This window comes from Lithobates pipiens, unplaced genomic scaffold (genome assembly GCF_037356315.1).
Source record: "Lithobates pipiens isolate NorthernLeopardFrog02 unplaced genomic scaffold, aLitPip1_a1.2 Scaffold_37, whole genome shotgun sequence".
Taxonomy (NCBI): domain Eukaryota; kingdom Metazoa; phylum Chordata; class Amphibia; order Anura; family Ranidae; genus Lithobates; species Lithobates pipiens.
This window is the reverse complement of record NW_027507825.1, coordinates 10,741,091-10,766,834: the sequence shown is the minus strand read 5'-3', so window position 1 is coordinate 10,766,834 and position 25,744 is coordinate 10,741,091. Positions and strand designations below refer to the sequence as shown.

The window sequence follows — 25,744 nt, the reverse complement described above, 5'->3', positions numbered from 1 at the left end:
TAAGTGACCCCGAGATATGTGGCCCCAAATTCGGGTCGCAAAATGTCATTCTCTGCTCCAAATAACTAATAACATTTTGCGACCCAAATTTGGGGCCACATATCTCGGGGTGACTTATAGCTAGAAACCCCAAATTTGGTATGCAAACACAATAATACTAGCACTACAACATATCCAAATTTGGAGTTTCTAGCATCAAGTGACCCCGAGATACATGGCCCTAAATTCAGGTCACAAAATATTTTCGAATGCGGTTGAAATAATGTCGAATCATGTCGAATTCATTCAAATTCATTCGTTATATTTCTTTCATATTCATTGTAATTTGTTATTTTTTTATTCGGACATTCGGATGCATCCGAATGTCCGAAAGATGCAAAATTCGGCCAAATTTCGATTCGTTACGAAACGAATTGCACAAGCCTAGCACTGAGTGGCCACATATTTGTGTGCAATAGAGCATCTATAGAACCCTTATGCTTGTGATTGGGAGTTTTTGGTTCATGTGACCACCATTACAAGCCCTGCCCTGCCTCGCCACCCAGCATGCCATACCCCTTAAAGGCTCGGCGGGAGTTGGCACCAAGGGATTAATTATACACAAAGTAAAAAATGATACTATTTGTAGATGACACCTCATCATTTATGTAATTCGAGAAATAATGAATTTGTAGCAATAAGTAACAAGGTAAATGTTCAAATTTTGTGCAATGTAAGAACGACAGGCTTACAAATTTCAGTGTTACCAAAATGTGATTTGCTTTTTCGACCATAGTACAACAAAAGCCTACTAGCTCCATCCAGATATGGTTTGCAGACCTGAAAAATAAATTTGTCATTTTATACAAATAAATGTAAAAAAAGTAAAAAAAATAAAAATAAAGGGTAAAAATTTCAACCATTAATTCATATAGATATTGAATATTTTATTTTACACAACATAACAACACAGAAGTTGTTGTTCTGTACAGCATTTGCCTAAAAATAAAGGCAACACCATTGTCACTCAAAAATAAATAAAGTCTGGTCTCTTAAAAAATATTTTTTTTTTTTTACTAATTCTTCCATAACTGGTCTTTTTTTTTTATAATTTTTTTTTTGTATGTTGAAAGCTTGAAGGATTTTCCCATATGAAAGGCCTTTAAAGTGATCTCAGTCCCATTTATTTCTGCTGTGGCAGAACCAGGAAGCCAGTCCTACAGGAAAGGAAGGCACTGGTGCTGTTTTTATGTTTTTATTCCACCATTTGCAAATTGTATCTTGTCTTGTATCACCACTGGAACGCCAACTTACGGGTGCAGGTGGCTTTTACACAACCCTGTTTGTAGAAGCCTAAAATGAAAACATTGATTTCCATTGATGGAATTTCCATGTATTATTTTTTTTTTTATTATTATTTAATTTTTTAGCAAGGTATTTCCAAATAATTGAGTATTTTTCTCTTTATAATTGTTTGTCAAAAAGAAACTAATCACACAGTGCTTTCCAATATCCATTCGGAACTTGAACATGTTGCTTTTCCGCTGTCCATGTCGGAACTATCAGTCTGGCCCAAGATCCCATTCATAGACATGCTTCTTTTAGACCACAGTCCACCAGTGTGGTACGAGTTCACATAACAATGGTACTCCATGATCTCACCATTTAAAGAGTACCTCCGCTTTACTCTAGAAGTGTCTGCAGGTAAGGTAAGAAACTTACTTGGTTTTGATTGTGCTCTTTTGTATGTTGGCGCTTCTTTAACAGATACAGCGGGACGACTAGCTAACCGAAGGGCGGTTGAATTATTCCTATTAGTGTTTTGGGACTCCATATTTAAAACTGTGTCTGTTTGCGAGTCCGCGGGTTTCGACGCAGTCTTTTTCTTCTGCTTAAGAGAAGAAGTATTTGAAGTCCACGTGTGAGGCGGAGCAGAGGTAGCGGCGGCGGCACCTTGGCTTGAGCAAGTGTCCGAAGAAGGTGCGCCACTGTCAGTAGACTTACAACACTGAGCACTCTCTTCATGCTCAACGATCTGCTTGGAAGCAGATGGCGGCAATGATGCACCGCAACCTTGGTTCTGGGATCCGTTAGTTTGTGAATACACGTTGCTGACTTTCGTTGCCTTGTGCTGCCCATTACCATTACAAACCTTATATCTAATCATGAGGATAATTATGAAAACAAGCACGGATGCAACAATAATCCCGCCTATGATAATTATCATGGTACCTCCCAAGAACTGGGACTGCATAAAATGGCAACGGACGTAATCTTGCTCAGTTGTAAACTGGATGCAGCCGATAACTCTTGTAGCCGTGAGAGAGGTGATCCCGTCGTCGTAGATTGCCAAGACACACAGGTCGTAGACAGTTCCCGCAGCCAAGTTATTAACACGGAATGTCTTGCTAGTTGGAGGAATCATTCTACAAAAGATGGAGAGAAAAAAAAGAACCTTTGGATTAATTAATGTCCTCCAATTATTACACCAACTTACAAACTGAAATGTCATTTTTACATGTTCAGAATTGCTGATGAATAGGCTTTCAACAAGCCCTGAAGACGAAGACCCGATAATGACTGTGGGTCAAAAAATTCCTGAATTTAATTAAGATTACTGATAAAACCCCCGATATTTGGCAAGATCCTTAGCAATGACTGTTTCACGCTACAAGTGATTCAAGGAAAAAATATAGAGTATCCATTACCCCATTTCTGCTGAATGCTGTGAAAAAAATTGATCCCAAAATATTGGAAGTCTAATGCCGGCCATACACGGTTCAAATTTCGAAAGAATTTTCTTTCGAAAATCGTATCTAAGAATTTTCGTATGAATTTCTCACCATTAGTGGAGCTGCAGCAACAGCCAATTTTCATGTGGAAATAAAATTTGAGGAATCGGACATGTTGGAAATTTTTAGAAAAACGAACGATTTTCTAATCAATGATGGGAGAATCGTGCGAGAAACGTAATAAGAAAAGAAAATGTACGGAGATAAAAGAAAATGTACGGAGATCAAAGAAAATTTACGGAGAGAAAAGAAGATTCCCAGCCAAGAAAATTATTTTCTGTAGCAACATGAGGTGAAATTGAAGGCTTGGTCGGCCGAATTTCGAAAATCAATGGTGGCATCATCGGATCACAAAAAAAACGAATGTTCTGATTTTGAAAAGAAAATTCGTTCGAAATTCGACCGTGTATGGCCTACATAAGAAAACACCAGCCATATTGGAATGGCTTAGAGAGGTAGATAGTACTAGATTAGTGGAAGACCTATCCAAAATTCTATGGAACTTGGAGAAGCTGGCTTGATGAACAGTCTCTGATCTATATCAGATGTATGGGCACTGAAACTGCATCAGTGGAAGGCAGGAGAGGTGGAAGAAACCCAATAATTTGTAAAAAACATAGTGAATAGTTTAATTGACTGAGCCGACTTGGGCATCTGTCCTCCACTGTTACCCGTTCCCCCTTCACCTTTTTTTTTTTTCCCCATACCATCCTTATGGTGTGGGGTTAATTATTGGGCAATCTAATCCTTTTTTTCACTTACAGTAGTCTGGAACAATGTATACCCTAAATTCTTGTGTTGATTTTGTTATGTTCACTAAACCTAATACAAATTATTGAACCCAAAAAAAAAAAAGGATGGAGTTAAAGTTCAGGATAAATGATATTATTATTTATTTATGTATTTATTGTAATACTGGTGTAAAGGAGAATATTCCGTGATTGAAAATTGCTACTCGTACAATTGTAGATCATATGGACTCTTTTTAACATGTAATACTATATTACTAAAAGTATTGGTACACCTGTCTTTACACGCACATGGACTTCAATGGAATTCCAGTCTTATGCCGCGTACACACCATCGGAATTTTTGTCAAAAAAAACTCTGATGGTTTTCCCAATGGAATTCCAACGGGATTTTGCTCAAGCCGTCTTGCATACACACGGTCACACCAAATTCCGACTGTCAAGAACGCGTACAACACATACGATGGGACTAGAAAAAGGAAGTTCAATAGCTAGTAGCCAAAAGCTTCCGTCCCATAGTTAAATCTGAGCATGCATGATTTTTTGCGTATCAAAATTGCATACACACAATTGGAATTTCCTGCTCTCAATCTTTTGCTGGTGGAAATTCAGCCAGCAAAATTCCGATGGAGCATACACACGGTCGCATTTTCCGACGAAAAGCTCTCGTTGTTCTTTTGCTGGCTGAAATTCCGACCGTGTGTATGCGGCATTAGTCCGTAGGGTTCAATATTAAATTGGCCCATACTTTGCGGCTATAACAGCTTCAACTCTTCTGGGAAGGCTGTTCACAAGGTTTAGGAGATGTGTCAATGGGAACGTTTGACAATTCTTCCAGAAGCACATTTGTGAGGTCAGGCACTGGTGTTGGATGTTGGGCTTGTCCCCTTCGTTCCAGTGCAGGAAACTCTTAAGGCGTCAGTATATCAAGACATTTTGGAAAATTTCATGCTCCCATCTTTGTGGGGAAAGTTTGGGGATGGCCCCTTCCTGTTCCAACATGATTGTGTGCCAGTGCACAAAGCAAGGTCCATAAAGACATGGATGAGCGAGTTTGGGGGGGAGGAATTTGACTGGCCCGCACCTCATCTCAACCCGATATAACACCTTTGGGATGAATTAGAGCAGAGACTGCGAGCCAGGCCTTCTCATTTAACATCAGTGCCTGACCTCACAAATGCCCTTCTGGAAGAATGGTCAAACATTCCCATAGACACACTCTTAAACCTTGTGGACAGCCTTTCGAGAAGGGTTGAAGCTGTTATAGCTGCAAAGGATGGGCCAACTCAATATTGAACCTTACAGACTTATGCCCTGTACACACGGTCGGACTTTCCGATGCAAAATGTGCGATCGGATCGTGTTGTTGGAAAATCCGAAACGTGTGTGGGCTCCATCTGACTTTTTCCATCGGAATTTCTGACACACAAAGTTTGAGTGCAGGATCTAAAATTTTCCAACAACAAAATCTCATTGTTTAAATCCCGATCGTGTGTAGACAGTTCTGACGGACAAGGTGCCACGCATGCTCAGAATAAATTAAGAGACCCCAGCTATTGGCTACTGGCCCGTTTATAGTCCCGACGTACGTGTTGTACGTCACCTCGTTAAGAACGACCATTTTTTCCGACAACTTTGTCCGACCGCGTGTATGCAAGACAAGTTTGGCACAAAACCCGTCTGAAAAAATCTGATGGATTTTTTTGTCAGAATGTCCGACCGTGTGTACAAGGCATAAGACTGGGATGACATTAAAAAGTTTATTTGCTTGTAAAGGCAGGCATCCCAACACCTTTGCTAATATATTGTATGTTTGTAACTACAATCTATTGATGGTGTCTATGAAACCCTTGTGGTTTTCTATTGTCTTTATTTCTTTTCCTTATTTTGTGAAGGTTGCTAAGGTCTCTGCGTTGTACTGTTATGCCCTGTACACACAATAGGATTTTCCGACAACAAAATCCATTATTTATTTTTTCCGACAGATGTTGGCTCAAACATGTCTTGCATACACACGGTCACACAAAGCTGGTCGGAAATTCCGAAACGTCAAGAACGCGGCGACGTACAACACGTACGACGAGCCGAGAAAAATAAAGTTCAATAGCCAGCGTGGCTTCTGCTTGATTCCGAGCAATGCGTGGAACTTTGTGCGTCGGAATTGTGTATACACGAAACTGATTTTGTTGTGGGAAATTTTGAGATCAAGATCTCAAATTTTGTGTGATGGAAATTCCTTTGGAAAATGTGTAACGGAGCCTACACACGGTCTGAATTTCCTACAACAAGGTCCCATCAAATATTTTCCGTAGGAAGATCCTATCGTGTGTACGGGGCATTATGGTTACTTTATAAATGAAAAAAATATATACCCGTATTTGCCGGCGTATAAGACGACTGGGCGAATAAGACAACCCCCTATTTTTCAAGTGAAAACATAGGTTTTGGGCAATACTCGTGGTATAAGACTACCCCCCTTCTGAGGCAACACCATTTTAAAAAAACATTAGAATGATTAAAAAATACAAAGCAAGAATTCCAACTACTCATCCGCCATGCTGTGTTATGTCATAAAGTAAATCAAACAATAATAACACAAACAGAGATCTATTGAATGCCACAACTCTGGAAAGTAGAATTTTTCACTAACCAAACCTATACCACTTTTGGGTTACATTCTATGGGAATTGTCCACCAAAATGCATTTAATAATGCAGGGGGGCTGTCATATGTCAGGGGGGCTGTCATATGTCCCAGATTTACCTGTCCCTCTTGGGTGCCTGAGACCTCAAAGGCAAATAGGAGGATGTATAGTAGTAGGAGATCAGTGAATGGATTTACCCAGGGAAGTATGGTGAGCGGTGTATTATTTTAATGAATACAACGCCTGCTTGGATTGGCAGAGGCTGTAGCATCATCAGCCCTTGCCTCTCTCACTCTCTCTCTCTCTCTCTCAAAGCCAATCCGAGCAGGCTACTCTATGTAGCCTGCTCGGATTGGCAGTGGTTGTTACTCCAATCCAAGCAGGCTCTGTATTCATTAAAGTGGTTGTATGGTCAATTTTTTAACTTTTACCTACAGGAAAGCCTATAATAAGGCTTACCTGTAGGTAAAAAAAATATCTCCTAAACCTGTACGGTTTAGGAGATATTCCCCTCGGTATGCGCCGCTGACTGCAGCGGCGCATGCGCACAAGGGGGGTTCTCGCCGTGAAAATCCGTCAGCGCTCCTCCGGCCGGACTGAAATCTCCCGCGCGCATGCGCGGGGGTGACGATATCGCGGCTCCGGCCACTCACAGCGCCGGAGCCGCGATACCCGGAAGAGACGCCGAGGGAGCATGTCAGCTCCCTCGGCGTGGATCGGGCCAGATGTCGGGGCCTCGTTCTAAGGTAAGTATTTCATAATGAGCTAGTATGCGGTGCATACTAGCTCATTATGCCTTTTGCTTTGCAGGTTTAAAAAAATAAATAAAAAATTAGCGGGTTTACTACCGCTTTAATAGAATACATCGCTCGCCGGGATTGGCTCAACGGTGTATACTGTTTGTTGCTGAAGCCACATACAGTATTAGCAGACATTTGGGGGGGGTGACATCCATCGGGCAGCATTGTATACCTGTATACCCGGCGTATAAGACGACCCCCAATTTTTGGGCAAGTGTAAAAGGTAGTCTTATACGCCAGCAAATACAGTATATATTTATACACATTCTAGAACAGACAGAAAAAAAAAAAAAAACCTTTGATTAATGTCCACTAATTATTACACCAACTTACAAACTAAAATGTCATTAGTACATGTTCAGAATTGCTGATAAGTAGGCTTCCAACAAGCCCCGAAGATGAAGACCTGACAATGACTGCGTGTTTTATTGGGGATTCTAATGAAACCGCTTGTTAGTGCAGGAAAAAAAAAAAACTGATGACTTACTTGAACAGAATTCATTTATGACAGATTGGTTTTGAAAGGTGAGAATGTTACATTGCTTGACTTCTAAAAAAAAAAATCCACTTATCACATACGTCACAACACCACTTTTGCAGCTACACAGCTTGAAATAACGCAGAATAAAAATAAAAAATAAAACTAATATAGCAAAAGCTTCTCTTGAGAGAGTTTCTTTTGACTTTACTGAAACATATCATTTATACCTACGCTACTGTAATTTATACTTAGGCTGACAAGGAGCGTTTGATATAAAACAGATAAGTACAGTCAAGTGATGGCATAGAAATGGATGATCGGTGCTTTTCAAATATTTTGAATGTTTTTTTTTTTTTTTTTTTCAAGTTGCGCTCTCATTAAAAGAAAAACAGCCTCGGTTTTAAAAAAGTTATGGATTTAGAACACCAGCTACCTTCTTCTTTCTTTTATTTTTTTATAAACACTTTATTTATTTTTCAAAAACATTTTCTTTACAAACACAAGCAAACACAAACATACACTATATTACCAAAAGTATTGCGACACCCGCCTTTACATGTGCTTTGATGGCATCCCAGTCTTAGCCCTTGTACACACGGTCGGAGATTCCGTCGGAATGTGTCCGCTCGGAGCGTTTTGTCGGATATTCCGACTGTGTGTGGTCTCCATCGGACTGTTTCCGTCGGAATATCCGTCGGACCACATTTTCCAACTTGCCGGAAATATTTTCCGACAAAATGCTCCGATCGGACATACTCCGATCATGTGTAGAGAATTCCGATCGGTCAAAGTGCCACGCATGCTCAGATCAAATTCCTACATCAAAGCTATTGGCTACTAGCCTGAACGTAGTCCCGTCGTAACGAAATTACGTCATCACGTTCTGAAAGATCGGATTTTCCGACAACTTTGTCCGACCGTGTGTATGCAACAGTTTCGGACAAGATCCAACGGATTTGGTTGTCGGAATCTCTGACCGTGTGTACAAGGGCTAAGTCCGCAGGGTTCAATATTGAGTTGGCCCACCCTTTGCAGCTATAAGCTCTTGTACACACGGTCGGAGATTCCGACAACCAAATCCGTCGGATTTTGTCCGTCGGATTTTGTCCGACGCATTTTGTCGGAAACTGTTGCATACACACGGTCGGACAAAGTTGTCGGAAAATCCGACGTGATTACGTTATTTTGTTACGATGGGACTACGTTCAGGCTAGTAGCCAATAGCTTTGGTGTAGGAATTTGATCTGAGCATGTGTGGCACTTTGTCCGATCGGAATTCTCTACACATGATCGGAGTATGTCCGATCGGAGCATTTTGTCGGAAAATTTTACCAACAAGTTGGAAAACTTGGTCCGTCGGATACTCTGACGGAGACAGTCCGATGTAGACCACACACAGTCGGAATATCCGACACATCGGACACATTCCGTCGGAATCTCCGACCGTGTGTACAAGGGCTAACAGCTTAAACTCCTCTGGGAAGGCTGTCCATAAGGTTTAGGAGTGTGTCTGTGGGAATGTTTGATCATTCTTCCAGAAGCGCTTTTGTGAGGTCAGCCACTGATATTGGAGGGGAAGGCCTGGCTCACAGTCTGCGCTCTAATTCATCCCAAAGGTGTTCTATCAGGTTGAGGTCAGGACTCTGTGTAGGCCAGTCAAGTTCCTCCACCCCAAACTTGCTCATCCATGTCTTTATGGACCTTGCTTTCTGCACTGGTGCGCAGTCATGTTGGAACAGGAAGGGGCCATCCCCAAACTATTCCCACAAAGTTGGGAGCATGAAATTGACCAAAATGTCTTGGTGTGCTGACATCTTAAGAGTTCCCTTCACTGGAACTAAGGAGCCAAGCCCAACCCCTAAATAACAACTCCACACCATAATCCCCCCTTCCACCAAATGATTTAGACCAGAGCACAAAGCAAGGTCCTTAAAGACATGGATGAGCGAGTTTGGGGTGGGGGAACTTGACTGACCTGGCCTAAACCCAACAGAACACCTTTGGAATGAATTAGAGCGGAAACTTTGAGCCAGGCCTTCTTGTCCACATTAGTGCTCGACCTTACAAATGCGCCTCTGGAAGAATGGTCAAACATTACCATAGACACACTCCTATACTTTGTGGGCAGACTTCCCAGAAGAGTTGAAACTGTTATAGCTGCAAAGAGTGGGCCAACTCAATATTGAACCCTACGGGGTAAGACTGGGATGCCATTAAAGTTCATGTGCGTGTAAAGGCAGGTGTCCCAATACTTTTAGTAATATAGTGTATTACATGTTAAAAAGAGTCCATATGATCTACAAGTGTACAACGAGTAGCAATTTTCAATCACGGAATATTCTTCTTTACACCAGTATTACCGTATATATACTCGAGTATAAGCCGAGATTTTCAGCCCCTTTTTTTAGGCTGAAAGTGCCCCCCTCGGCTTATACTCGAGTCACGCAGATCGGCGACCATTGAATGAATGAATGAAATACTTATATAGCGCACAATGCGAACTGAATCGCCTCTAGGCGCTGTGGCGAGCTTTGATCATCTGCTAAAAGAGGAAGGTCTTGAGTTTTTTCCTAAAAGCCAGGTGATTTTCTTCCAGGCGGATGTTGATTGGTAGAGCATTCCATAGCCGAGGCCCTTGGACAGCGAATCTCCGATCCCCCTTGGATTTATACCGGGCTTTGGGCACGAGGAGGAGGTTTTTGTTGGCTGATCGAAGACTGCGGTTTGGTGTGTAATGATTTATTTTTTCCATTAGGTATTGCGGAGCTTCTCTATGCACGCATTTATGGGTGAGGCAAAGGGTCTTGAACGTGATCCGATTTTTTACGGTTAGCCAATGTAAGCTCCTCAGTGAAGGAGAAATGGATTCCCAGGGTTTTTTTCCTGTTATCAGCCTTGCCGCTGTGTTTTGGATCAGTTGTAATCGCGCAAGTTGATATTGTGGTAATCCTATGTAAAGCGAGTTTGCGTAGTCCAGTCGTGAATTAATGATTGTTCCAACTACCACTGCTTTGTCATTCTTTGGGATAAAAGGGATGAGTCTGCGAAGCATGCGCAGCAGATGGTGAGATCGACTGACTACTGCTCCTATTTGCGCATCCATTGACATTTGTGCGTCTAAAATAACCCCGAGACTCTTCGCTTTGGTCTTTGGGGAGATAGTCTGCCCAAAGACGGTTGGTGGAGACCAGGAGGTTTTGGTTGTGGGCTTATGATTTTGGTGTAAGATAAGAAGCTCTGTCTTTGATTGGTTCAGCTGGAGGGAGTTGGTGGTCATCCAGTCCTCTATTGATTTGAGGCAGTTTTCAAGTTGTTGTTGGTGATCTTTTTTTCCATTGATCCGGAAATAAAGTTGCGTGTCGTCAGCGTAAGAGTGGAAGCAGAGATCTGAGCATCTGATGATTTGAAGGAGTGGGCGAATGTAAATGTTGAAGAGAACGGGTGACAACGGAGAGCCTTGAGGGACTCCACAGGTGACTGCCCGAGTTTCGGAGAGGAATTTTCCTAGTTTCACTGTCTGTGACCGATTTCCTAGGAAGGACGCGAACCAATGGAGATCTATGTCTTGGACTCCGGCTACTTCTGTGAGGCGGACGAGTAGAGTATTGTGATCTACTGTATCAAACGCTGCACTTAGGTCTAGCAGTACGAGGAGACACGGCTCTCCGTCATCTGCCGCTTCGAGGGCGTCATCCCAAATCTTGAGGAGAGCTGTTTCTGTTCCATGACCCGGGCGGAAGCCTGATTGCAGCGGGTCCAGGAGTTTGTGAGTATCCAGGTGAAGTTGTAGCTGATGTACTACAGCTTTCTCCATGATCTTAGAAATGGTGTTGAGGCTTGTAATTGGCCTACAGTTGTTTGGATCCTGAGGGTCCAGGTTTGGTTTCTTGAGTAGAGGTTTGATGATGCCTTGTTTGAGGATGCTGGGAACAATCCCTTCGTGGAATGATCGGTTTATGAGGTGGGTTATGGTTGGAGCCACGATGTCGGAGCATTCTTTCAGTAGTTTTGTGGGGATGATGTCAATAGGTGAGGTACTGTCACGCAGTTTATTAATGATGTTTTTTGCGGTGTCTACGGTAATTGGGGATAGTGAAAATTTTGGCGGTTGCGGTATGTTGGTGCGGACATCCTCTTTATGTATTTGCTGGCTGAGGTTGGATGTTTTCTTCTGACAAATTGTTTCCCTGATGGTTTTGACTTTATCGATGAAAAAATCCGACAGTTTGTCACAGTAATCCTGGGATTCGCTTTCTGGGGGTTCTAGGCACACCGGATTCATTGATTGATTAACCAGTTTAAACAGTTCCCGTGGTTGGTTTGCGGCCGTTGAGATTGTATATGAGAAGTGGTCCTTTTTGGCTTTGAAGATTGCTGACAGACGGCGGCCATTCCACTGTTCAAAAGCCGCGCCTCCCTGTCTGTGATAGGCGGAACACTCAATTTCCCAGCAGTCAGTGTTCCGCCTATCACGGACATCCGCTCATTCTCATACTACGGACGAGGATGAGAGGATGTCCATGATAGGCGGAACACTGACTGCTGGGAAATTGAGTGTTCTGCCTATCACAGACAGAGAGGCGCGGCTTTTGAACAGTGGAATGGCCGCCGTCTGTCAGACGAGGAGGAGAGGTGCGGCATGGCACACAGAGGCTGCAGAAGGCAAAGAGACAGGTAGGCTGCGATGGACACAGGGATGGACGGGGCACAGGCATGGACGGGACACAGGCATGGATGGGACACAGGCATGGACGCATGGACGGGACACAGGCATGGACGCATGGACGGGACACAGGCATGGACGGGACACAGGCATGGACACAGGGATGGACGGGACACAGGGATGTAACAGTAGCTGCTGCATGTCTCACCCTCGGCTTATACACGAGTCAATACGTTTTCCCAGTTTTTTGTGGTAAATTAGGGGCCTTGGCTTATATTCGGATCGACCTATACTCGAGTATATACGGTACAATAAATACATAAATAAATAATACTATTTATCCTGACCTTTAACTCCATCCTTTTTTTTTATTTATTTTTTTATTGGTTCAATAATTTGTATTAGGTTTAGTGAACATAAGAAAATCAACACAAGAATCGCCCATGCAGGGGCTACGTAAGGAGCATTCAAAGGTATGGAAACACAGAAAGCTGCCAATGGAGAACAAACAAGCAAGGAGAGCCCATATGGAGAACCCCTATGCCTAGTTCCATACAATTCAAAAAATTCTAAAGGCAGGGTAACCCCGTACAAAGTCAAAGAACAATTTTGAAAGAGGGATTGGGTGGTTGAGACCCCAGAGGTGAAAGAGAGAGAAAGTAAGAAGAAGAACAGATGTGAGGAAAAGAGGAAAAAGGAAGGGAGAGAACGGGGAGAACCATGGCCTCAGGACAGCTAACCGACAGTCATAGATGGCCAATACTGGCCAGCTGTAGAGAGAAAAAAGCATGCTCAATCCAATGCTCCCAAATTTTTAGAAACTTGGAATAGGAGTCTGACATCTGTTAATTAACCATGAGGGCCATCAAACGGTCTTTCACACTTAGAAATGAGACCGTGGGGTTTTATTCCAGGCCTGGGCAATAGTTCTCTTGGCTGATAGGAATAGGTACAATGGCAATTTCTGTTGGTGAGCAAAAAGGGCCCGGGATAGGACAGTGTAAAAAGGTCAATTTCGCATTCTTACGTGTTGTCAAGTAAAACAAAGTACTCAAAAGGCCAGATAGTTTCCATCCTTATTCAACCCAACACTGAACAAAAAGCGTAAAACACATGATCACTTCAAGCAACTCTGAGCTTCCCACCCCAGGTAAAGTGTACTGCAGACCATAGGTGATACGTCTGACATCTGTTAAGAATGCTCAGTCTATGCAGCCCTCCTCAGAAAAGGGCACACAGCAGGGCAGGGCCCAGGACAAAGGGTGGGCAGGAAGGATGGCTGCCCTGGGCACTGTAGTATCATGTGAGGTGGGGGAGGGCCACGAGGAGATCGAGGGGAGGGGATTTGTGTTGAAAGGGTGAACTTGGGGGGCGGCAGGGAATAAGTATTGTTCTAGGAGGAGTGGGAAATTTGAGGGGGGGGGGGTGCTAAGAATGGTGATTTAGGGAGCTTTGTTTAAGGAAGAGGAAAGAAGATTTGTGCTAGGAGGGGAGATTTGGAGGGATTTGTGCTGGGATGGGGGAAATTTGAAGTGGGGGGGTGTACTAGGAGGGGACATTTTGGGATAGAGGATTTTTGCTTGGAGGAGTTAATTTTTTTTTTGGGGGGGGGGGCATTTGAGCTGGGGGGATTTCGGGGATGGGGCAAAGATTTGTGTTGAGAGCGGGGGTATTTCAGCAGGGGACGGATTTGTACTTGGAGGAGGGGTAATTTATGCTAATGGCTTAAGCATGCAGATTAGTGCTCAGTGTTTTTGTGGGGGGATTTTTGCTGACATATAATGGTCATACATCTTGGGGGGGGGCAGTCTAGGCCCAAGATGACCTTCTCCCGGCACTACAGGATGGCGTAAACGCCTAGTGCATTACCAGAGAGTTATTAGAAAACAAAAGTGTGGACAAAATAGATACTCCCAAAGGTAGAAGATACGAATGCGTAAGCCATCACAAGACACAATCCAATCCAGGAATCGTGTGGCTTAACAAGCTCGCCAGCATAGTGGGACCACTTGCCAGGCCACGTGAGTCCTGGATTGGTTTGTGTCTCGTGATGGTCTACGCCATGGGTCTTCAAACTACGGCCCTCCATTTGTTCAGGAACAACAATTCCCATCATGCCTAGTCATGTCTGTGAATGTCAGAGATTTACAATGCCTCATGGGACGTGTAGTTTTGCAACAGCTGGAGGGCCGTAGTTTGAGGATCCCTGGACTCTACGCTTTCATATCTTCTACCTTTGTGAGTATCTATTTTGTCCACACTTTTGTTTTCTAATATATCTCTGATAATGCACTAGGCGTTTTTGCTCTGCTAAGTGTTTCCTTTTGTAGCTTCCAAAGTTGGAGGTAAAAGATTAAAGCTGGAGTCCTTTTTTTTTTTTTTTTTTAAAAGCCAGCAGCTACAAATACTGCAGCTGCTGACTTTTAAAATAGTGACACTTACCTGTCCAGCGCGCCCGCGATGTCGGCACCCGAAGCCGATCTCTCGATCGTCTCTCGGGTGCTGCCGCCGCCATCTTGGGTATGGGAATCAGGAAGTGGAGCCTCTCGGCTTCATTTCCCGGGTTCCCTACTGCGCATGCGCGAGTCGGGCTGCGCAATAAGGATGGTCCCGCTGTCTCTGGGATCCGTGTTGTTCCCAGCAGGCAGCGGGGGACTTTCGGAAAGGGGCGTAGATTCTGCGGAAAAAGGGGTGTGCCTTCTCCAGAATCTACGCCGGAAGTGGGTGCAGATACCTGTACTGTACAGGTACCTGCACCCCCCTCCCCCCTGAAAGGTACCAATTGTGGCGCCGGAGGGAGGGGAGGGTTCCAATGAGCGGAAGGTCCACTTTAGGGTGGACCTCCGCTTTAAGCCATTTTCTAAGTGGGCACATTCTCGCCCTTACTAACCACTTGATGACCACCATCGTACCGATATGTTGCTGACTTTGAGTGGTTATACCGGGATGATATGCAGCTGCAGGCATCACCCGGCTACCAGTCAGATCTCTTGTAAAAGCAATCCTAGTGGCTAACTAGTCGCCAGATTGCTTTTACAAGCAACGGGAGGGGGCGCCCCCCATGCCCCTTTCTGCGGCTTTATCATGACCTGGCTTCCACCGGATGATCATAGGGGCGGACAAAGAGCAGAACCACTCTTTTTGCCTCTATGATATAGGGAACTGGAAGCAATAAGGTTACATCACTTCTTGTTTCCCCCTGGATGTAAACGGCGCCATTTAAAAAAAAAAAAAAAAATCCTCTAGGTCTGATCAAATGCTTTTAAGAGCAGAGGAGGGATCCGGGGGTCTTATAGACCCCACATATTTCCATAAAGAGGACCTGTCACATGCCTATTGCTCTCACAAAGGATGTTTACAGTCCTTGTGACAGCAATAAAAGTGATCAAAAAATAAAAAAATAAAGCAACAGTGTAAAATGAAAATCAATTAATAAATAAATAATAATAAAAAAAAATAAAAAATAAAAGCGCCCCCCTCCTCCCCTGTACTCGCACGAAAAGGCAAACACATGCTTCGGTCTTGCACGCACGCAAACAGCGATCTTCTCGCACATGTGAGGCATCACCGCAAACATCAGATCATGGGCAGTAATAATAGCACCAGACCACCTGTGTAAATCTAAAGTGGTAACCTGTAAAGGCTTTTAAAGCATCGCCTATATGTTGTGGTTGCACTGGCATGCGCAGTTTTACCCGCTTCCTGACCACCTCACGCAGATATAGTGGGGCAGAAGGGCATGTACAGGCAGAATCACGTACCTGTATGTTGCCCTTTAAGAGGCGCCCCCCCCCCTCCCCGACCTCCGTGAGAGCGATTGCGGGTCCTGCGGACTCGATGTCTGCGGGGATACCCGCGATCGTCTCACGGAGACAAAGAACGGGGAAATGCTGATGTAAACAAGCATTTCCTCATTCTGCATAGTGACAGTCACTGATCACAGCTCCCTGTGATCGGGAGCGGTGATCAATGTTGTGTCACACACAGCCCCTCCCCCCCCCCCACAGTTAGAATCACTCCAAAGCACACACTTAACCCCTACAGCGCCACCTAGTGGTTAATCCCTTCACTGCCAATCACATTTACACAGTAATCAATGCATTCTTAATTGCACTGATCGCTGTATAAATGTGAATGGACCCAAAATCGTGCCAAAAGTGTCCCATGTGTCCGCCATAATGTCGAGTCCCGATAAAAATCGCTGATCGCTGCCATTACTAGTAAAAAAAAAATTTTTTAATAATAATAATAAAAATGCCATAAAACTATCCCCTATTGTGTAGACGCTACAACTTTTGCGCAAAGCAATCCATAAATGCTTATTGCAAAATGTTTTACCAAAAATATGTAGAAGAATACGCATCAGCCTAAACTGAGAAAAAAATATAAATTTTATATATTTTGAGGGGATATTTATTATAGCAAAAAGTAAAAAATAATGTTTTTTTTTCAAATTTTTGCTATTTTTTTTGTTTATAGCGCAAAAAATAAAAACCGTAGAGGTGATCAAATACCACCAAAAGAAAGCTCTACTTGTGGGGGAAAAAGGACATCCAATTTGTTTGGGAGCTATGCCGCACGTACGTGCAATTGTCAGTTAAAGCGATGAAGCACCCGAATCGCAAAAAGTGCTGTGGTCTTTGGCCAGCCAAATGGTCCGGGGCTTAAGTGGTTAAACATGTTTGGCATCTATTTACTCGGCATAACACCATCATTTATAATTTACCACAAACTGGGTTATGTGTTGTGTTTTTTGGCATTATAATTCAAAAAGGTTTTTTTGGGGGGGGTTTTTTACCCAAAAATTGCATTTGAAAAGCCGCTGTACAAACACTGTTGACTGTTTGACATAAAAAAAAATGTGCACCTCTCTAGGACTTTAAAAAATATATAATTTTTTTGGGAGATCTTAAAAATTTTCTAGCAAAGACCACTGATTGTAAACAAAAAGTGCCAAAAAAAGGCCTGGGGGGTCATGTGATTAAAGAAATACAAACCCATTCTGTACCGAATTTCCATGACTGACCCATTGACGCCATCTCTCAATAGCTAAATAAAACTGGCATTGGGTCTTCTGGTACGCTAAAACCAACAGATCTTAGATGCAAAAAAACAGGTCTTGCTTTACAACTTTCTTTGGTGCTGGTGTAGCAGTGCCACTTGAAGTGCCGGGCATCCAAGGGTTGACTTTGTTGTCTGTGTTTATTTTCAGTCCTGCTCAAGCAGTGAAACATAAGTTTAAAAATGTTAATGTGATAAAGGGAGAGTGGGTCTGCCTAGGAAAGTTGAAAGTTGCCTGATCCCTTATAAATCTGGACTGGGTTTTCCCAAAAAAAAAAAAGATACTTTTCCTCACCAGCATCCTTGTTCTTTGAGGGTAGAGATTGCGCTGGGCTGACTCGATCAGTCACTGGTTGAGGATAGGAAGTCAAGAAGGCAGGTAGGAAGGGTTTCCTTCCAAAGATTGGTGCCTGGCCTTTTTTTTGGGAGGGTGGTGGGCCATGTTGGGGGCCTGGGCTGCTTACTCGGCATGCGGCCTGATGGTCGCTTCCATGTGCGATCAAGAAAAATTGGGTGTAAAGGAGCGCCCGGTTTCCGGTAGATGTAAATATAAAAATATTTTATTAACCACTTTCAGACCGGACCATTTTGCTGGTAAATGACCAGAGGTCTTTTTACACTTTGGCACTGCGCTGCTTTAACTGGTAATTGCGCGGTCATGCAATGTTGTACCCAAACAAAATTTGCGTCCTTTTCTTCCCACAAATAGAGCTTTCTTTTGATGGTATTTGATTGCCTCTGCGATTTTTATTTTTTGCGATATAAACGTAAAAAGACCGCAAATTTTGAAAAAAAATGATATTTTCTACTTTTTGTTATTAGAAAAATCCAATAAACTCAATTTTAGTCATACATTTAGGCCAAAATGTATTCAGCCACATGTCTTTGGTAAAAAAAAAGTCAATAATTGTATATTTATTGGTTTGCGCAAAAGTTGTCACATCTACAAACTAAGGTACGTTTTCTGGAATTTATGCAGCTTTTAGTTTACGACTGCCTATCTCATTTCTTGAGGTGCTAAAATGGCAGGGCAGTACAAAACCCCCCCAAATGACCCCATTTTGGAAAGTAGACCCCCTAAGGAAATTGATAAGAGGCATGTTGAGCCCATTGAATATTTTATTTTTTTGCCTCAAGCGATTGAATAATTTTTTTTACACAAAGTTGTCACTAAATGATATATTGCTCACACATGCTATGGGCGTATGTGAAATGACACCCCAAAATAAATTCTGCTGCTTCTCCTGAGTACGGGGATACCACATATGTGGGACTTTTTGGGAGCCTAGCCGCGTACGGGGCCCCGAAAACCAAGCACCGCCTTCAGGCTTTCTAAGGGCGTAAATTTTTGAGTTCACTTCTCACTACCTATTACAGTTTTGAAGGCCATAAAATGCCAAGATGGCACAAAACCCCCACAAATGACCCCATTTTAGAAAGTAGACACCCCAAGCTATTTGCTGAGAGGCATGTTGAGTCCATGGAATATTTTATATTTTGCCACAAGTTGCGGGAAAATTACAAACTTTTTTTTTTTTTCATAAAGTTGTCACTAAATGATATATTGCTCACGCATGCCATGGGCATATGTGAAATGACACCCCAAAATAAATTTTGCTGCTTCTCCTGAGTACGGGGATACCACATATGTGGGACTTTTTGGGAGCCTAGCCGCGTACGGGGCCCCGAAAACCAAGCACCGCCTTCAGGCTTTCTAAGGGCGTAAATTTTTGAGTTCACTTCTCACTACCTATTACAGTTTTGAAGGCCATAAAATGCCAAGATGGCACAAACCCCCCCCAAATGACCCCATTTTGGAAAGTAGACACCCCTAAATTTAGGGGTACACTAGTGAGACTAGGTAATAAATGGCGGGTGCCCTGAAACTATAAAAAAATAACTAACCAACCAGCGTCACCTGTAACAGTTATATGGTGATCACTGGTGAAAGGGTTAACTAGGGGGCAATCAGGGGGCTTTATGCGGTAGTATATGGGGGTCCCTGGCGCTATAAAAAGCTGCAGCGAACCTAAATACCTACCTGCCTAACTAGCGTCACCTGTGACACTAATACAGCGATCAGAAAAACGATCGCTTATTAGGCTGGGTTCACACTGGAGCGATGCGGGAACGCCACGAATGCGCGGCGGGTTCCCGCATCGCATGCCTCCCGGCGGCAGTTCACACTGCCCTATGCGAACTGCTGGGAGTGTCAGTGAAATGTTACTGACACCCCCAGATCAGTTCGCATATCGCAGTGCGATCTGCAAACTCGGATCGCATGGTGTGAACACCCATGCGATCCGATTCTGCTGCGGGCCAAAAAAAGGGTCCCGTGCGAATTTGCGGCGGGTGCGGCGGGTGCGGCGAATGGCTGAACTCGAATCGCACAGAGATCGGATGTGATTTGCACTGCAGTGCGGTGCGAATCACATCCATTCTCATAAACCGCTGCAATGTGAACCCAGCCTTAGTGACACTGGCGACGGGGGGTGATCACGGGGTTAAACCTTTATTGGGGGGGTTAGGGGGGTACCTTAGAACTAAAGGGGGCTAACCCTAACTGCCCTAACAGTTATTAGTCACAAATGACACCCGCCGGGTGATCAGGGGGTTAAACCTTTAATAGGTAATAAATGGCGGGTGCCCTGAAACTATAAAAAAATAACTAACCAACCAGCGTCACCTGTAACAGTTATATGGTGATCACTGGTGAAAGGGTTAACTAGGGGGCAATCAGGGGGCTTTATGCGGTAGTATATGGGGGTCCCTGGCGCTATAAAAAGTTGCGGCGAACCTAAATACCTACCTGCCTAACTAGCGTCACCTGTGACACTAATACAGCGATCAGAAAAATGATCGCTTATTAGGCTGGGTTCACACTGGAGCGATGCGGAAACGCCGCGAATCCGCGGCGGGTTCCCGCATCGCATGCCTCCCGGCGACAGTTCACACTGCCCTATGCGAACTGCTGGGAGTGTCAGTGAAATGTTACTGACACCCCCAGATCAGTTCGCATATCGCAGTGCGATCTGCAAACTCGGATCGCATGGTGTGAACACCCATGCGATCCGATTCTGCTGCGGGCCAAAAAAAGGGTCCTGTGCGAATTTGCGGCGGGTGCGGCGGGTGTGGCGGGTGCGGCGGGTGCGGCGAATGGCTGAACTCGAATCGCACAGAGATCGGATGTGATTTGCACTGCAGTGCGGTGCGAATCACATTCGTTCTCATAAACCGCTGCAATGTGAACCCAGCCTTAGTGACACTGGCGACGGGGGGTGATCACGGGGTTAAACCTTTATTGGGGGGGTTAGGGGGGTACATTAGAACTAAAGGGGGCTAACTCTAACTGCCCTAACAGTTATTACAGTCACAAATGACACCAATGCAAAAAAAAAAAAAAAAAAAAAATGACATTGGTGTCACTGTGACTGGGGGGCAGGGGTAATTGGGGGGGTGATCGGGGGGTAAAGGGGGGGTGTGAGTGTGCCTGGCATGTTCTACTGTGTGTGTAGAGTGTTGGTGCAACTCACCGATCCGCTCTCCTCCGTGTCGGAACGAAAAATACCGACACGGAGGAGAGAATACATCACTTCCTCTCCTGTGTTTACATTACAGGAGAGGAAGTGATGTCACGGGGGATTTCTATTCGTCGGGAGCGATCGCGAGGGGGTGGCCATGAATGAATGGCCGCCCCCTCGTCCCGGATCACTCCCGGACGAAAACTGACCACCGCAGGCACCGGGCGGGGGCCCGATCGGGCCCCCGACCCGCGGGAGGCAAGGGACGTACATGTAAGCCCTTATGCCTGCCCGTGCCATTCTGCCGACGTACATCGGCGTGCGGCGGTCGGCAACTGGTTAAGAGTACAGATGATAAAGATAAAGCCGATGCTTTTTTTTGGGGGGGGGGGCAAAGGACTCTCCCTTCCTCAGGGCTGCTGACAAATCGGGATCTTGATTAAGTCTGTCTGTGACGTATAGATTGGATCAATGCTCCCTCCGAAGCTACAGCCAGCATTCGGACAATCATAGATCTGGTCTATACATCACAGACAGACCAAATCAGGATCCTTTCTCAATAACATTCAGGGCTGGAGTGGGACAAAAATTTGGCCCTGGACTTCGTCCAGACCAGCCCACTTTAATTTTGCAAACAAGCACCAAAACAGTATATAAAACTATACGCATCCCCCCGACGTGCTGGAGATGTAATAAAGCTTTGGGCACTTTGCTCCATATCTGGTGGGAATGCCCCCTCTTGCAAATATTTTGGACTGAAATACACCGATTGATTTCTCAAATTACCACCTACTCCCTTGACATGACTCCTGCCCAATTCCTATTACATTACAGTCCTACTACAACCCGGAGTTACACCAAATCCCTGACCATTCACCTCATTAATGCGGCCAACCTGTGCATCCCGGTGCTCTGGAGATCTACATCTCCCCCTACCATAACAGATTGGATAAAAAGGGTAGACAAAATAGCGGAGATGGAGGAACTTATTCATCAGGCCAAAGACACCCCGAACATTTACGGGCAAACTTGGGCTGTTTGGAAACACTTCAGATCTTCTGGGCTGCCTGGACAAATTCACCCTACCCCAACACACAACCCCCATCCTGATAACTGCCCTCCGCCTGCCCCGTGACTCAATAGACCAAAAACCTTGGACACGCCTCACTCGGCACCTTTTTCAATGCCATTCAACCCCATACTCACGATGCCCTACACCAAGATCATTTTTCATTTCTCCTCCCCTTTCCCTTCCAGAAAACAGCTGTCCTTCATAACTTTAGACTCGAGATTGGTGCTCTTTCAATGGCAGTGCGGCGTTGACCATCAGTCTTTTGGGAATCCCTAATAGGTCCCATCACCGGTCACAGTCAGATCCCAGCAGGGGTGACCGGAGATGGTATTCTGAATAATAGACTCAACGCTGTACAGCCTATATCTTTATAATTTTGTTTTCATTACTGTTTCTACTTTATAATGATGAGACATTTATAAACCTAACAATATTAACCGACCCACATAATATCTTTCTTCCTATTTGGAGGGTATGACCATTTGTTCTTTTAACCGGCCTATATTAACATACTTCAACACCTATTTTATTTTATTTTATTTTATTTCATTTACTTCTTCGGCTCTATACTATATTTAGTCAGTTATACATATGCAGTGTAAGTCTACCTACCCACTATGTTTATGTACTCCATACACTGATTGTTTATTTACTGTGTAATCAATGTTTGTAGATACTTGGTAAAACTTTAATAAAAAATTTGGAAAAAAAAATAAAACTATACGCAATTGCGCAATGTAGCATAACATTATTTCACTTATTCTCCTCTTTATTTCTCTCATCTTTCTCTCTTCACTGCGTGAAGTTAAGGGCGAGCCGCGCAGCCATAACTTTTTCACTGAAACCGGCCCACTGAGCCATCGGCCAACCGGGAAACTCCCTGTAGTCCCAATGGCCAGTACATGCCTGATAACATTCATCAGCAGCCTTGAGGAAGGGGGAGTCCTTTGTCCCCCCCCGAAATTCGCTTCACCAGTAGCCTTGTAACAATCTGGAAAACAAAACTTAATTCGTTTCAGTCTTTGCAAAAATCTTTCTTCCATTTGGGTCCTATATCCAGACAATTGTTGAGGCAAGGGTTATTATACAGTACTTGTGAAGGTAGCCAGCGATTACAATGTTTATTTCTTTGGGCATAATCATATCAAATAAAAACCCCGATTAAAGTCAAGTCAGATATGATGCGAGAGTTGACTATAAAAACTGCCTTTTATGCTACAATTTCTCCCCACACGTAAATTAATGCTTTTCTCGGGATCCTGCCAGCGAACACCTGGAATATTTACGGTCAGCGAGTAATGCAGATTTCTTTCTGCTTTATAAATAAATTCATGACCTTAATTTAAGGATACAGCTCAACATGCATCTTACCAGTACCAGAAGGGGAATTCTTTTTATAGGTACTGGACACAGTAATAATTTCCTTCTCATCAGGAGAATTAGTTGCCCATTTATTTTTTTTATTTTTTTTATTTATTTTTTTTTTAAATATCTCCTATACCCTGGCTCCCCTTTCAAAACCTGTAGCTTCTCTTGGTTTGAAAGATTCCAGATTCTTTTACTTTTAGCAGCATGCCGGAAAATTGGCATGATGACTCCTCATCCTAGAAATGATGATTTAACTTGGGTAGGCCTTAGTCCACAAAGTGCATACAAATATTCATAAGTAATCCTATCCCCAATTGTAACACCAGCTCTAATGCTACTACTACTCTCTCCAGTTTTAGTAAATCACCCCAAGGAACTAATTGGCTCCTTCTTTCTCTCACACTCTGAGCTTTGAAAAACAGAGGTCTGCAACAGTGTCCATCCTTAAGTACAACACGGATATTTATTTTTTTCTTCCCTTTTTTTTTTTTCTTTTGTTGCATTCATACCCTCTTTTACTGAGGAGGGGCAGGATTTAAAGAGGACATAAACCCTGATTCCCTGCAAAGGTAAAGCATAATGGACTACTATGCATCGCATAGTAGTCCATTATTCGTCACTTGCCTGACACAGGAGCCAGTGAAGTCACCGCTGTCCCCTGTAGTCCGGCGCATCCATCTTCTCGGTGGGTCTCGGTGCTCCGCCGCTGTCATTCAGCGAAGCCGCGATGACGTCACTCCTGCGCATGTGCACGGGAACCGCCACTCGCGGCATATCGCCGTTAACAGCGGCGCTCTCAGTGCGCCTGCTCGCCGCTGTCTACGGCGCATGCGCCATAGACAGCGGTGGCTGTCTTTTCGGCAAATATCTCCTAAACTGTGTAGGTTTAGGAGATATTTCTGTCAGGGCTGGCTTAGCCCTTCCTCCTCTGGGTGGGCCGCTCAGCTGTCGGCTAATTGCCAGCTCTCTTCTCTTTCCACAGTTACCGGCTGTTTCCGATGATGCTCGTCTGGCCTGCCTATTTAAAGTCTTCCAGCTCATTTCCCCATTGCCTTCATGTTTGGTCATATCACTAGGAACCATCTCCTGCTGTTGTTTCAAGACTGGCTTGCTAACATCCCTCCTGGCTTCCATCCTTCTTGCAGTTGCTCTCCGTGGATCCCTGACGTCTGGACTGGCTGATTACCCGATCTGGTTTATGAACTTTGGACTGGTTGACTACCCGATCTGGCTACCGGACTCTGGCTTGCTTGACTACGCTTTTTCCTATTTACCTTTTTATTTTTATTAATAAACAAGTGTGATTTGATTGTACTTCTGTCTCTGTCTGTTTCATGGTTCCTGACAATTTCTTGGACCTACAGGTAAGCCTTAATCTAGGCTTACCTGTAGGTCAAAGTTGGTTGTAAGGGTTTACAACCACTTTAATGCTGGGGGGGGTTCTGTTTTTTTTTTCCTCTTTATGGTTTTATTTAATTTGTTCTTTGTATATAAATATAAGTAGAAAAAAAAAAGGTATTTATAAACATTACAATTTGTATGATGTGTAAGTAAAATTGGAATATACGTTGATATATGTTAAGGTTCTCCCAATTGGAGATGTTTATTATGGTGCTTTGATTCAATAAAGATATAAAAAAAAAAAAAAAAATACAGAGGTCTACAAGAAGCTGATACTGGGTCAAGTGCAGGAATGTACGTTGATTGTAGTTACAAAAAATACATCCAATGGTGTTATACTAACTTGATACATAGGACACATATCTTTATTAGTTTAGTTAACTTTCGTATCTGCATGGAGTTCTGGAGTTTCCTTTTAACATTATCATTCACATTTTTTTTTTTGTTTTCTAAGGCTGCTGTGAGCTGAACCTTTTTTGGCTTTGGCAATTAAAATCAAGTTGAGGTTATTCCAAGATGGATTTTATTATGTATGTGTAGCAATGTATATATAGTAATTTTTGTCAATGGTGACCCATGGAACAAACCACTTACTGACCAGGCCTTTTCTTGCACTCTTTGTTTACAAGTTTAAATCAGTATTTTTTGCTAGAAAATGATGTATAACCACCTAACATTATATATTCTTTTTTTGCAGAGACCCTAAGGAATAAATTGCCATTTTTTTTTTTTATGTCACACGGAATTTGAGCAGTGGTTTTTCAAACACGAAAAAAAAAGTGTATGTAGCACCCTGTACCAGAAGGTAGGTGCTAGAATAGGATTCTTCTGGGTTCAAGATATCAGTGTAGGCAAATTCTGACAGGCCTGTGATGTAAGTTAGGCCTGTTTGTTTTGATTTCAGATTGGGAGTGTTTAGTGTAGTGGTGGGTGTGACCACCTGTGCTCTGACTCAGAGGCTCCTCCCCTGCTTTCAGGAAGATTGTTCTGGAACAGGGGTTGGACCTGAGGTCTGAGTGGCAGGCAGCTCATGTGAGGAGCTCTGACCAACTACTTTTCGGTGTTGGCAGGGGGCAGGCCTCCCATATAAGCTGGGGTCACAGGCTGCCAGGGAGTTCTGATGGTGCAGGAGAAAAAGAAAATGGAGTTTTAGGTAGCTGCCGCAGGGTGTCCCCACGTGTGGGGGGGGGGGGGGGTCGAGCACGGAGGAGGG

At 43.8% G+C, this 25,744-nt stretch overlaps 1 protein-coding gene across 1 annotated transcript in view; it reads right to left on the bottom strand.

Annotated features, from left to right (window-relative positions):
- Positions 1–911: 911 nt before the first annotated feature.
- LRFN5 (leucine rich repeat and fibronectin type III domain containing 5) overlaps positions 912–25,744 on the bottom strand; it is a 374,090-nt gene continuing 349,257 nt past the window's right edge. Inside the window, exon 4 of the mRNA XM_077466724.1 lies at positions 912–2,405. Within this exon, the coding sequence (XP_077322850.1) occupies positions 1,472–2,405 (934 nt within the window). The 3' untranslated portion in view covers positions 912–1,471. The remainder of the gene's footprint in view (positions 2,406–25,744) is intronic.